General features: G+C 36.9%; 1 protein-coding gene across 4 annotated transcripts in view; it reads right to left on the bottom strand.

Annotated features, from left to right (window-relative positions):
* The window catches only part of unc-104 (kinesin family member unc-104), a 1,041,320-nt gene that overhangs the window by 509,019 nt on the left and 518,028 nt on the right, over positions 1-14,273 (bottom strand). For 2 of the 4 annotated variants that reach the window (XM_090382707.1, XM_090382708.1), the window contains exon 23: positions 11,997-12,152. The exons of the other annotated variants lie outside the window; for them this stretch is intronic. In XM_090382707.1, coding sequence (XP_090238833.1) covers positions 11,997-12,152 — 156 coding nt within the window. The remainder of the gene's footprint in view (positions 1-11,996; positions 12,153-14,273) is intronic. 4 annotated transcript variants of the gene reach the window in all.

Raw genomic sequence — 14,273 nt, 5'->3', positions numbered from 1 at the left:
ACATACATGCTCAGAATGGCATGCCTGAGAGGCATACCATTATCATACATGCCTGAGAAGGCATAAATTCAAATTGAGGAAAGACGGTTGTAGGATAGATGTGTGGAAGTTTGCCTTTAGCCAGCGGGTGGTTGTTTGATGGAACAAACTTCCATCTGTCATTGTAGAAGTTGATAGCTTAAATAGATTCAAGGCAGAACGTGACAAACATTTGGAGCGAGTGGATGGATGAAATAAGGGTTTTTTTTTTTTTTTTTTACACCCTTTGATTTAAAATAAATATTACGAAAAAGAGTGAAATGTATCATTTTCCTCAAGAATGGGGACTAGAATACTTTTTTGTAATGATAAAAGAAAAATGTTGTTGGTTGATTTGCAATGCTTCCGTGGCCATACCCAAGAAAGGAAATTTAGAAAGGCACTCCAACGCACTCCGTGTTAAAAATACTAATTGAATTTTCCGCCTAATAATGACCTCAGAAAAAATAAACGAAAAGAACTTAAAAACAGATTATTCGCACAACAAAATTTCTTCATGACACCTAATTTACAATCTAAAGCAGTAACTGTGGCATTTTCATCATTCTGATGAAAATGGTTTTTTGCAAACCATTTTAATCAGAAAATGGTTTGCAAAAAAATGCAAACCATTTTCTGATGGTCAATTCATAAAAGACGCATTTTCAGAAATAACAGATTCTCTTTTTGAAAATTTTAAGAACAAAAATGAAATTAAAAGTGCTCTTCAAGATCTGAAATTATCTCGAAATACTGTGATGCAACAAAAAAATGAGTATAAATATAAGCGAACAATTGCGTGCTCATATTGCTAATTGTGTGTCCTTTTCTTTACAACTGGATGAATCTACAGACATCTGTGATACAGCTCAATTGCTCGTTTTTATTCTCTAGGTTTTGATGATTCTGCCACTAGAGAAGAACTGCTGAGTATGGTTTCGTTAAAAGAAAAACACTAGCGGTCTTGATATACAGGGTGTCTCAAAAATACACGGCATAACTTCAGGAATGAGTTCCTCATATGTAGACAATAAAAATATCTTATATCAACATAGTTCCGGAAATGCTTGGTTCCCGAGTTATTAACCGGAATGTCTCATCTCCCGCAGGCGATTTCCTTCATCAAAAGGTACTGACAGAATCTGGTGGTTTTCTATTCCGACCATGTACTCAAATCAGGAGCAAGTGGATATGCACTTTATGTATGGTTTGGCGGACAGCAATGCTCTGGAGGCTCGTCATTTGTACCACGAAAGGTTTCCAGAACGACGATGTCCAGACAGGAAAATGTTTGAAGGTATCCATCGCCGCCTTTGTGAACATGGGACCTCTACACCTCGTGCTGCCGACAGAGGATGACAAAGATCTACGACTCCTGAGTAGAGGAGGAGATTTTGGATGTTGTGCATGCCACTCCTGGAATCAGCACATGCAGAATAGCAATGCAACTGGCTGTTTAACGTTCGACTATTTGGAGAGTGTTGCGAGAACACCAACTGTATCCTTGCCATCTGCAATGGGTACAGGCGTTGTCACCAGCAGATTACCCTGCACGAGTAATGTTCTGCCACTGGTTTTTGCAGCAGTGCGGTACAACTCCTCACTTTCCTGCCTTAGTGATATTCACAGATGAAGCACAGTTCGCACAAGACGGAATCCAAAACTTCCACAATCAGCATGTATGGGCTGAAGAAAACCCACATGCAATTCTTCCGTCACATCACTAACAGCAGTTCAGCCTCAACATCTGGGCGGGTGTTTTTAGTGATAAGTTATTCAGGCAGGAGGTGGACATTTTCAACAATTACTATAAGGTGATGTGAACAGTTAAGTGTCATAGACAGACCTTCAAAACTCGGAAACCAAGCATTTCCGAAACTATGTTGATATAAAATATTTTTATTGTCTACATATGAGGAACTCATTCCTGAAGTCATCCCGTGTATTTTTGAGACACCCTGTATTTAACGCATTCAAAAATTTTATAGCCAGCAAAAGATTAAAAACTTTCTGGGTGACCCTAATGTAATAGTTTGGATTATATCAAGTTTTTCACTAAGCTTTAATGTTGTTGTTCTTTTCTTCTCTGCATAAGGTTTATTAACATTAAGAGCCATAGTGAGGGGTTTTTAATTTAAAATAAATGTAACACAGTGGTATAATCCATGATATCAGTACAGAATTCACTTTCAAAATAGTGAATGCAAACAAATACAGTAATCAAGTGACTTGTAATTTTCTTTTCTTTTTTTTTTTTTTTTTTCAGCACTGCAAAGACATCTAACACTGTATTTAAACATCTGCTCTCAATGTGTTGTTAGCTCGAATGTTCCGTTATTTGGGGTGCCATTATTTCAACAGTCCACTGTATATGGAAACAGCATGTGTTTGCTAAGGGGTTATCCTGCCCAACCAATCTGATTAGCTAATATGATGCAGTAGCAAAGGAACTGGAGGATAATAAAAAAAAAAAAAAAAAAATCAACACCGATACTGTTCCACATGAAAGACTGCTGCACAAACTGGAGCATTGTGGCATTAGGGGCAAGTTACTGCTATGGATAACTGGATGGTTGAGTGGCAGAAGGTGGCAATAAATGGTCACTGTTTTTCTTGGATTAATGTTATTAATGGGCAGCCTCAGGGTTCAGTGATGAGCCCCTTAATAATTTAAATATTGATTAATGGTAATTAATGAAGGCATATATCCAGCTTATTGTCTAAGTTTGCATATGATATAAAGGTTGGCAGGGTGGTTAATGACAAGAATCAAGGCATACTACTGCAACAAGACCTAGAAAAAATTAGGCAGATAGGCTGAGTACTGGTAATTGAAAAATGCAAGGTTCTGCACAAGGGCAACAGTAATCCCGAAATAACACATCAGCTGGTGGTATGTTATTCTAGGATTACTCAAGGTGGTGGAGACTGAAGTGAGAACTAGAGGTAATTGTACAGTCTGACATGAAGTTCTGTGAACAGTAGAGATAGGCTGCTAGGATGGGCATAGAGTTCTGACAATGATATATACAGGAATTTTTCCTGCATTGACAAGACAGTAATTATCCCATTCTATAAAGCAATGTTAGGCTGCATCTTAAGTACTTCAGACAGGTCTGGGAGCTTCATTTGAGAAGGATGTGGAAGTGTGGAACTATTAGAATTGCAGAAAAGAGTAAAAGGATTAGTCAAAGACATAAAAGGGCATTCCTACAGTGAAAGACTTCAATTCAGCAAACTGCATCGCTTGGAAACTACGCACTTGCGAAGAAGTGTTTAAAGCTTTGAATGGATTAAGAAAACTAAATGCTGACGGCATCCTTACTCTTTCTCTGAAATAAGGCAACATAAACTCAACTGTAAAAGGATGGTTGCAAGACAGATGTGCAAAAATTTGCTTCTAGCCAGAGAGTGACTGACTACTGGAACAAACTTCTACCTGATGTTGTGGAAGTGGATTGTTTGAATAAATTTAAGCCTGGATTAGACAAATTACACAGGTTGAGTATTTTTCATTGGAAAAAAAATAGATTTCAAACAGACTTAACAGATCTCTGGAAGCTGATTCCAAATCTGTTATTTGTTTGTCCTTTAGCATATCTAGTTTTTGTGATGAGACCAATTACATGAATATTATTACTATTTATTTATTATTATTGTTTACACATTGATATTTATGTAATCAGTTGAATAAATCTCTATCCTTGTTATTTCATAATTTAATTATTAAAATGAAACTAAATGCTACTAGGCATAATATTTTAAGAGTTTAAGATTATTATATAATATCGGTGTAGATACACCATAAACAACTCTTAAAGAAAAAACTACGATAGTAGTATGAAGGGCATAATTTCATCTATCTCATATTATACTCATCCTTCACAATGAGTTAACATGTATTGCTCTACCTTGAATAAGTAACGCTTCACTAATAGAGAAGACCATTGTTACTTATTCTCGGTGGGCACCACCACCCAGACGGCACTGTATCAAGGTGTGTTGGCCTTTCATCGGTGGGTGGGTGGGTGGGTGGGCAGGTACTCTGGTATTGCAAACATTACAACCCAGTTATGAAGTTAAACTCAAAATATGAGAGATGCCAGAAGGTGTACATAATAATATTAAAATGAAACTAAATGCTACTAAAATGCTCATTTTTCTTTAAGAGTTGTCTATAGTGTATCTACACCGATATTATACAGATCATCTTAATCTCTTAAAATATTATGCCTAGTAGCATTTAGTTTTGTTTTAATATTATCATGTACACTTTCTGGCATTTCTCATATTGTGAAATTAACTTCACAACTCAGTTGTCATGTTTGCAATACCAGGGTACCTGCCCACCCATCGAGGAAAGGCCAGCAAGCCTTGATACAGTGCTGTCTGGGTAGTGGTGCCCACCAAGAATAAGTAAAAATAGTCTTCTCTATTAGTGAAGTGTTACTTACCTGAGGTTTGTTTGTTTGTTATTTAGTTTTTAGGAGGATTAGCAACTAAGGCCATATTGCTCCGGGAATATGCGGTGGTCATTCCCTCATTCCCTTGACCTTTCCGCATCCTTTGTATTTGCTGGTGACGGGCTCGAACCCCGGTCTAATCAGGAAGCATGTGCTACGCGCTGCTCCTCCTTCCCACCTGGCTACGGAGGCGCCACTTATTTGAGGTAGTGCAATACATGGTAACTTGCTGTGAAGGATGAGCACAATATGAGATACAGATGAAATGATGCCCTTCACACTACTATCATAGTTTTTTCTTTAAGAGTTGTCTATGGTGTATCTACACCAATACTATATAGATAATTTAAATATAAATTGTTTCTCGTAAGATCTGGTGAATTTTTGAAATAGCATTAGAATTAGCAGAAGCATATGATGCAAGAAAGCAAGCTTATGCAGCATCAGCCAAAAAAAAAACCATCCACTTCACCCCTCCGTTTGTTCGAAATACCTGTCTAGCTTAGCCTTATATTTATTTAGGCTATCAACTTCCACAACAAGGGATGGAAGTCTGTTCCACCAACCAACTACCCGCTGGCTAAAGGCAAATTTCCTTACATCTATCTTACATCTGTCTTTCCTCAATTTGAATTTATGCCCTCTCAGGTGATTATTCTGAGCAAGAGGAAGAATCCCATTGGCATTGAGCATGCTCAAACCATTCAAGGCTTTATACACCTCTATCACATCACCTCGCCGGTGCCTAGTCTCCAGACACTGTAATTTGCAAAACTTAAGCCTTTCTTCGTAAGAGCAACCCTTTGTTCCATTCACTAATCTTCTCTGTACTCTTTCCAGCATCTTTTTGAAATGAGGCCTACAGACCTGTATACAGTACTCAAGGTGTGGCCTGGCCATTGCCTTATACAAGGGAATAATCACCTCCTTATACCTGCTAGAAAAATTCCTGTATATCACTGACAAGACACCATGAGCTACTCTTGCAGCCCATCTGCACTGCTCAGAGAACTTCATATCTGCCTGCACAATTACCCCCAGGTCCTTTTCATTCTCTACTACTGTCAGTGTAGTACCACAGAGTTGATAAGCTGCTATGGGGTTGCTGTTTCCCATATGTAGTACTTTACAATTGTCAATGTTAAACTTCATTTCCCACCTCTCAGCCCATCTGCTCAACCATTCCAGATCCTGTTGCAGCAGCATAGCATCAGTAGTGTCCTTAACAACCTGCCAACCTTTGTATCATCTGCAAACTTAGACAATAAGCTTGATATACCATCATCAATATCATTTATAAATACAGAAAACAATAACGGACCCAACTCCGAACCCTGAGGGACTCCACTAACAACACTCACTAGTCCACGATGAGCAGTGTCCATTGATTACCACTCTGTCTTCTTGTCCCCCTCCACCACCCCTTTATCCATAGCAGCAATTTGCCTCCAATGCCATACTGCTCCTATTTGTGCAGCAGTATTCAGAGTTCTGCCTTGAAAGTGTAAAAGATCACCTCCACAAATTCTGCTGTTTGGTCATTCTTACCTAAATCAAAACATTATACAATCACAATGTATATTTGGAAAGTTTACCAGCTACACTTTGGTTGTTCTCTAGGACAGCATTTCCCAAACTGGGGTCCGTAGACCAGTTCCAGGGGGTCCACGAAACACACACGCACGCATGCACACATACATTATATATAGAGGTCTGCAAACTTTTTTTGATTTTTCAAATTGTAGTAGTGGCATGTGATGCAAGAAAGCAAGTGAATGAGCTTATGCAGCATCAGCCAAAAAAAAAAAAAAAAAACACACCATTCCTTCCAAATGCCTGTCCAGTTCCTCCTCAAATTTGTTTAACCTATCAACTTCCACAATGACAGATGGAAGTTTGTTCCAGCCATTAACCACCTGCTGGCTAAAGGCAAATTTCCACACATCTATTCTACCTCTGTCTTTTCTTAATTTGAATTTATACCCCCCCTTAAGTTCGTAATCTGAACAAGTGGAAGGATCCCATCAGAATTCAGTGTGCTCAACCCATTCAAGGCCTTATACACCTCAATCAGATCACCTTGTAGGTGCCTACTCTCCAGGCACTGCAATTTTCAGAATTTAAGCCTTTCTTGGTAAGAGGGTCCCTTCATTCCCCTCACCAATCTTGTTGCCCTTCTCTGTACACGCTCAAGTAAATCTACATCCTTCCTAAAACGAGGCCCCAGACCTGTACTCAGTATGCAAGGCATGGCCTGACCACTGCCTTATACAAAGGGATAATCACCTCCTTTTCCCTGCTAGCAAAATTCCTATACATCATTGACAAAACCCCATGACCTGCCCTGCCAGCATGTCTGCATTGCTCAGAAAACTTCATATCTGACTGCACAATTACTCCCAGGTCTTTTTCATTTTCTACCACCTTAAGTGTAATACCACACAGTGGTACGTTTCTCTGGGGTTACTTCTATCCATATGCAGTACTTTGCATTTGTCAAGGTTAAACTTCAGTTGCCACTTCTTAGCCCATCTGCCCAAATTATCTAGATCCTGTTGCAGTAGCACACTGCCATTAATGTCATTAACAACCCTGCCAACCTTTGTATCATCTGCAAACTTCGACACTAAACCTGATATACCTGCATCAATATTATTGATAAATATACAAAACAACAGAGGACCCAACGCCGAACCCTGTGGGACTCCACTAATAACATTAGCCCATGAAGAGCAGCACCCATTAATTACCACCCTCTGTCTTCTCCCACTCAACCATCCTTTTATCCATTGTAGGAATTTACCCTTAATACCATTCTTATGCAATTTGCACAGTAATCTTCCATTTGCAACAATGTCAAAAGCTGTCCTGAAATCCAAGCATATGATATCAAAATTATTTTTTGCATCCAGTCTTTTTGTAACCAAATCATAATATCCTATCAAATTTGTCAAACAAAACTTTCCCTTAACAAACCCATGTTGTGTCTGAATTATTGCTGCACTTGTCTAGATGATCCTGCAATGCATCTTTAACCAGTGACTCCATTATTTTACCCAAAACAGAAGTTAACCTAACTGGTCTGTAATTACTCGTGTCACCCTTCGATCCCCCCTTTGTGAATTGGGGATATATTTGCACATCTCCAGTCCATGGGGACCTCCCTGAGTCCAAGGATGCTCTCATAATTATGGCTAAGGGTTTGCTTATTTGCTTTGCCGCCTCCTTTAATATAATTGGATAGATCCCATCCACCCCAGGGCCTTTCTTATGTTTAACTTCAACAATTTCTCCTTCACTTTGCTCTCAGTTATTACAAAATCATTAAACACTCTGCTACAATTTGATAACCTTCTGCCACTTTCAAACATTAATAACTCCTTATGTGTGAATGTAGATGCAAAATACTTATTCAGTTTGTTTGCTATCTGAGCAGGATCATCAACAGTGGAACCATCGATATCAAGTGGACCAATCAGATTCATCCCCTTCCTTTTAGATCTAAGGAAGGGGATTAACTGCTGAGATCTAAGGGTCCTTAGATCTCAGCAGTTTGGGAAACACTGGTCTAGGTGACCACCATAAGGTGTGCTGCTTGTTCGATTGGATATGTGACTTGTTTGAACAAAAGGAAAAGTTGATGCCATTTGTCATACCCATGATATGGAGGGAACCAAAAGACCACAATGTTACTTTTGTAATCTGAATATAACTGGATTCTCAGCAAAGAATAAGCACAAGATTTTTTATCCAAACCTGGATTCAGCAATGAGACCAACCCTTCACAATGACAGTATGAAAATTCCTTTACCTCCAAAGCATGGACTAAATTCTTTAGAAGATAAAATCGAATGTGACAAAGTTGTGATTGGCCGAGACCTGAGATCTTCAGCTAATCCTGACTACACATTTGAGGAAGAAACATTGGAGGTGGAGCTATTAAACAAAGATGAGTTGAATGACCTCAAGAAATCTAGCCCTCTCCAAAGATAAATCCAAAATTATTACCTGAACAGTAAAGCAGAATCACTTGCATAAAAAGAACATCAAAGTGTCTCAGTATTGAAAAGAAATCAAGTTTTGGTGATAGTCTGCTCTGCTACTGCCATGATACCAATAGAGTTTTTAGCAAATTGTCACAAGTACACATTATGTCTGAATAGTGCCCCTTTAACAACTCCTCACAGTGAAGTCTGAAAGCTGCTCTCATGCCTAATGAGAACACAAGCCATCCAGCCCCATTGCCCACTCTGTTCGTGTAAAGGAAACATAACATGAAGACGCTACATACTCAAAGCAATTCAATATAGCATTCATCAATGGTACATCTGTGGTATCCTCAAAGTCACTCATATCCCATCAGGCTCAATCCTGATGGGATTCTTCCTCTTGCTCAGATTACAAACCTGAGGGGGCATAGATTCAAACTGAGGAAAGACAGATGTAGAACAGATCTGTGGAAGTTTGTCTTTAGCCAGTGGGTAGTTGATTGCTGGAACAAACTTCCATCTGTTGTTGTGGAAGTTGATAGCTTAAATAAATTCAAGGCAGAACTAGACAAACATTTGGAATGAATGATTTTTTTTTTTTTTTTTTTGGGTGATGCTGCATAAGCTTGCTTTCTTGCATCACGTGCCTCTACTAATGCTAATGCATTAATGGGTATGCAAGGAGGGGTCTCAAAACATTGTTTCCTATGCCTATGGGACAGCTGTTTTATCATAGACCATTGCATTAGATGTGACTGGCTCAAAGAAGCAAGAAAAAAAAAATTTTTTAAAAAAATGTTATTAGTGTAATCTCTCAGTGTTTGGAGCTGGACTCTTTACTGTTTTTAATATTCATTAACAATTTTGAGGAAGACATATCAAGCTTAATGTCTAAGTTGTCAATGATAAAAGCTTTCAGAGTGATTAAATGGAAGTAAATCAGCATATGGCACTCCAACAAGATCTGAATAAAACAGACAAGAAGGTCTGAAAATTGTAGCCAGGGTTTAATACAGATGAATGCAAAATACTGCATCCCAGAAAAACATACCAATTGGATTGAACCACATTCAAGGTAGTGGAGAATGAAAAAGACAGCAAGTACAGTCTTACAGCAAGTTTTCTGAGCAGAGCAGATAGGTTTCTTCGACAGCTCATAAGTGTTCTGTCAAAGCTATACAGGAGCTTTTCCAGCAGGGACAAACAGGTGATTATCCAGTTATATAAGGCAATGGTTAGGAAAAATCTTTTGTACTATTTACAGGTTTGGAAGCCAAAGAAAGGGTGTAAATCTGCAAGACAGGATCAGAGAAGAGCAACAAGATTACTCAGACACAAAAGGATTATGAAATAGATTAATGAATTAAGTAATGGATTTGATTAAGAATTAGTGGATTATGGATTAATTAAATAAACTGATGATTGCATCCTTACATTTTTTTTTTTTATGACACAAACAAGGCAAAATAAATTAAAATCAGAAAAGGATGATTACAGGATAGATATGCAAAAATTTGCTGTTCAAACAGAGAGTAATTGAGTGTCGGAACAAACTTTCATTTAGTTTGTTGAAGTGGGCAATTTGAATAAATTTAAAGGATTAAAAAATTAATAAATAAAATCAATAAGTTCTTCCACCCCCCCCCCCCCCGGCTTGCTTCCTTGCATCATTTTTCCGCTACTAATGTTAATACTAAAATTTGGTACCAACTCTTTTCTCTGATGTTCAACTTCTCAGAGCATCCAAACTGTTGCTCTTCAATCATTTTGCAAAAATTCCTGGTCATCGCTGACATTGTAATCTGAACATACAGTGGAAGGGCAGCCTAACATGGGATCATCTTCAATGCAGTCTCATCTACCTATTCTGTCCTAAGATTTTTTATTTTAACCTTTCAGATGTATGTACATAGAACTACATTTCAAGGGTCACTTCAAAAATTATGTTTCTTTAATATACAAATTGTCTTAAAATTTTGCTAGTATGTGTTGCCAGCTCTTATCTGTGTTTCCAACTAATTCTGGACAGTTTATAATAGATGAAAGTACAAAAACAACTTTGAAATCAAGGGAAAAGATCACACATGTGCAGTCTACTTTTCCACAGATTGGACAATTGGGGTACAGCTGTCCAACCTGTGCTTATGAAATCGGAAATTGAAGAATTTCTGTGGCATTCAGTTCTAAAATTTGATAAAAAATCCAAATCAGGTATTACACAAATAAATGTAGAGAATACTGTTGCATCAAAGAAGTAACAACAGGTTTTATTTACAGATTTTTTAAAAAAATGTTCTTATAATTCTAATTTGATTTGTGACAATAATTCTACTGTAGTGTTGTGAAATAATATCAAAATAAGGACATATTAATATTGAAAAGTGTTTACATACAAAGTTTTCATTTTTAAAAAATTTTACAACTCCATGAAAAAATTAACTCCATAGGGCCCTCCACTACAAAACTTCATTGCATGGGACCCACACATGCAGCAAATTCACTGCTGAAAGGATTTTAATGGTTAGATTTCAAGGTAAAGGCAATCCTAGCATTTAGAATACATGTTTTATTTTCATTTTTTTTTTTATGTGATAATTTGAAACTTTTGCCAATCTTCAAATCAGGTGGATAACAAAATTACTTTTCTGGATATCTTATCACTGCTGGTGTTACTGATGGCTTTCCTTGTTGGTGCAACTTTGCACGGCAAATTCATCTACAAAAGTAAAGTGCCTTAGCATAGATTAATTCTAATATGAGAGACTTAGGAAAAATTTATTCTTATTTCTTGAATCTGGAGTCAGCTTAGTAAATGTTTTTAAAGCAAACTCAGTTCTATGATGTTTTGATTCAAAGTACAGAAGGGATATTTCACTAAGGCTTGTTCTGTTCAATAACTAAAATGTGGATTTTCTACTTGGTGTGTTGATGCAGTGCAGTAAGGAAGTCATGAATAGAATTGATTTTGTATATAATTGTCTTGAATTTTATTTGATATATTTGATAATTTTAGTACTTTGTCCATCTCCACAAAACACCAGAGTAGTACTGATACAAAGCAGTAGAAAGACATCATTACAAACTATTAAAAAAAATCAGTCTTGAAAATTTTGCAGGTTAGGTTATATTAGGATATAGTTATGCATTAGATTAATTCTGGAACAAAATAAAGAAACATTCATGAGAATTTAAACAAAAATAGTCTTAAAGTTAAACATTCTGAAACATAAAAGTTTGTAAATCATTATAAATCACACGGCCGTCAAAGATAACATTTCTGTAAAAAAGTTTAACAGAAAACACTTACTCTGATCAAGTTAAGGCAGTGTATGGATTCCTTAACCTGATCAGAGAAAATCTCAACATGTTTCAAAATGTAGCAAACAAAAGAAAGTAACAGATGATCAAAACTTTATCCAGATATCAAAAAGAAGAATGTATAAGAGCAATTGAAGCTAACAGCTGAATATTAAGCATTTCATTTTCAACGTGTAATGAGGGCAGCAGGCATAAACAGGAGACCAACCTGTTTCTGGAAGGGAAGAGGCTATGAATACTTAGTCCAGTTGAAAGACGTTGCTTAGCACACACCGACAGGCACTGAAGAAAATCATCACGTGATTCTGGGGTGTCCGGAGAGAGATCTTCATTGTAAGTATGTCGCATAAGTTCCAGTCGATGTCTACAGTATTACCATAATATGTTAAAATTTAAATTACCACAGAAACCATGTAAGAAATTTAAAAATACAATGTGTAATCCAATTTTTTTTAAGTAGAACATTACTTAATGTGCTTAACAAAATAGCAAGTGTAAACTACGAGTGAATTACAACTACAATATGTTACTTAAAATGCAACTGTAGACAAGTCACTGGAACTTATGAAACATGAAAAATTAAATTTTAAAAATGTAGAAATTTTTATTCTATTTTTCCCCCCAAACTAAAATATGAAGATGGTCAGACTTCACTTCAACAAAAATGAATGAAGAAAGGGATGAAGTACGTTCTATAAATCGCAGCAGACAGGCAGTAATGGAAGATACAGAATGTAACTAAAGTTATATTTTCATAAGGGAAAAGGGAAAAAAATTGGGCAGAGTTTCTAAAACTGGGGTCTGTAGACCCGTTCCAGAAGGTCTGCAAAATGTTCAGAGGAATATCAAGTAATATGTGTTTAAGTAATATGTAGGGGTGAACAAACTTTTTTTTTTTTTGTTTTTTTTTTGATTTTTTAAGGGGATCCATAGATCACAGTAGTTTGGGAGCTCTGAAATAGGGAATTATGTAAATAAAGGAAAATGGAAATTAACTTAATTAAATTTAAACACTACTTAAAAATGACTTCTAATGAACAAATTGCATTATGGCTATAGCTTTGAAGTCTGTCACCAATGGGCAGCCATTGATGTAGTTCTACATCAATGGCTGCCCATTGGTGTACACCTACATCAATAATTAGAATATAGTTATGCATCAAATTAATTATGGAACAAAATAATTTTAACAAATTTGAGAATTTTAACAAAAATAGACTTAAAGTTAAAAAATCTGAAGCATAATAACAAGAAATCTGTCATATATCATTACAAATTGAACAAATAAAAGCGGTCAAAAATAACATTTCTGTAAAATCTTTTAAGAGAACAGAAAACTTTCATTGATCAAGTTAAGGCATCGACACACTGTACGGATATCTTAAATTTGATCAGAGAAAATAAAATATAGAAATAAAAAACACATGGCAACACACATAGATTTAGCATTAGTATTAGAATAGGTAAATGATACAAGGAAGCAAGACTTTTTGTGTATCTGCAAAAAAAAAAAAAAAAAAAAAACACCCTCATTAACTTTCCACATTGCTAAAATATGACACTCCAATTCTGTTCTGAACTTGCCAAAACTAACTGCCTCAATCACTCTAGCAAATAATTGATTTCAATGATCTATATGTGCTGCCCAAAGGTAAACTCACAAGATCCAGCCTTTTCTTATTACCCACAATTTCATATCTGTGACTCCTGGTTCTTGTCTCCCCTATTAGTGAGAGTAAGCTTCCCTCATTAATTTTACTGATCCTCTTTAAAGCCATAAACATCTCAATTAGATCCCACCTACGGTGTTAGGTACCAAGTAGGAGGCCTTTGTGTGTGTGCAGCGAGCGTAAAGAAATTAAGAGGCAACTTACCATTCTGATGGGCGCCTATGAGAGTTTGAAGAATTGGGTAGATGCGCTCAAAGGTATTAAAGTAGGGTACCCATCAACTCAAATGGACAGCTCACTCTTGTGGAGGCAACACAGCAGCAATCCCCAAGGCAGAATGCGCTACTCTCAGAGGAGCTAGTTATTGTCGGTGATTCCATTGTCAGGAGTAATATATTGTGAAAAAAGGACAGGTTGAATAGGACCAGAGTATGTCTGGCAGGAGCAAAAGTTGATGACGTAGAGCAGATATCATCTTTCAAGGGCACAAAAGATGATATTGTTGTACACATTGGTACTAATGACATTAAGAGTAGTAGATCTGCAGCTTTACTTAACAAGTACAGGTCACTGTTGAAAAAAAGTCAGTTAGGGTTAAATTTGAAAGTGTCTGCAATTCTGCCCAAACACTATTGGAAGGAGTACATGATCAGGGCCTTGTCAATCAATTCAGCCCTGGGGAGAGATTGTGCAAGGCTCATGGGGTACAATTTTTCTCAGCATGGTCTATGCTTGTTAACAGGAGAGACTGCTTCTACAGGGATGGGATACACTTAAATAGAAGGAGTGCAAGAGTGTCTGCTGATGCTATTGAG

Source organism: Mastigoproctus giganteus, chromosome 10, assembly GCF_048544385.1.
Source record: "Mastigoproctus giganteus isolate SK-2022 chromosome 10, ASM4854438v1, whole genome shotgun sequence".
Taxonomy (NCBI): Eukaryota; Metazoa; Arthropoda; class Arachnida; order Uropygi; family Thelyphonidae; genus Mastigoproctus; species Mastigoproctus giganteus.
This window is presented reverse-complemented; position numbering and strand designations above follow the sequence as displayed.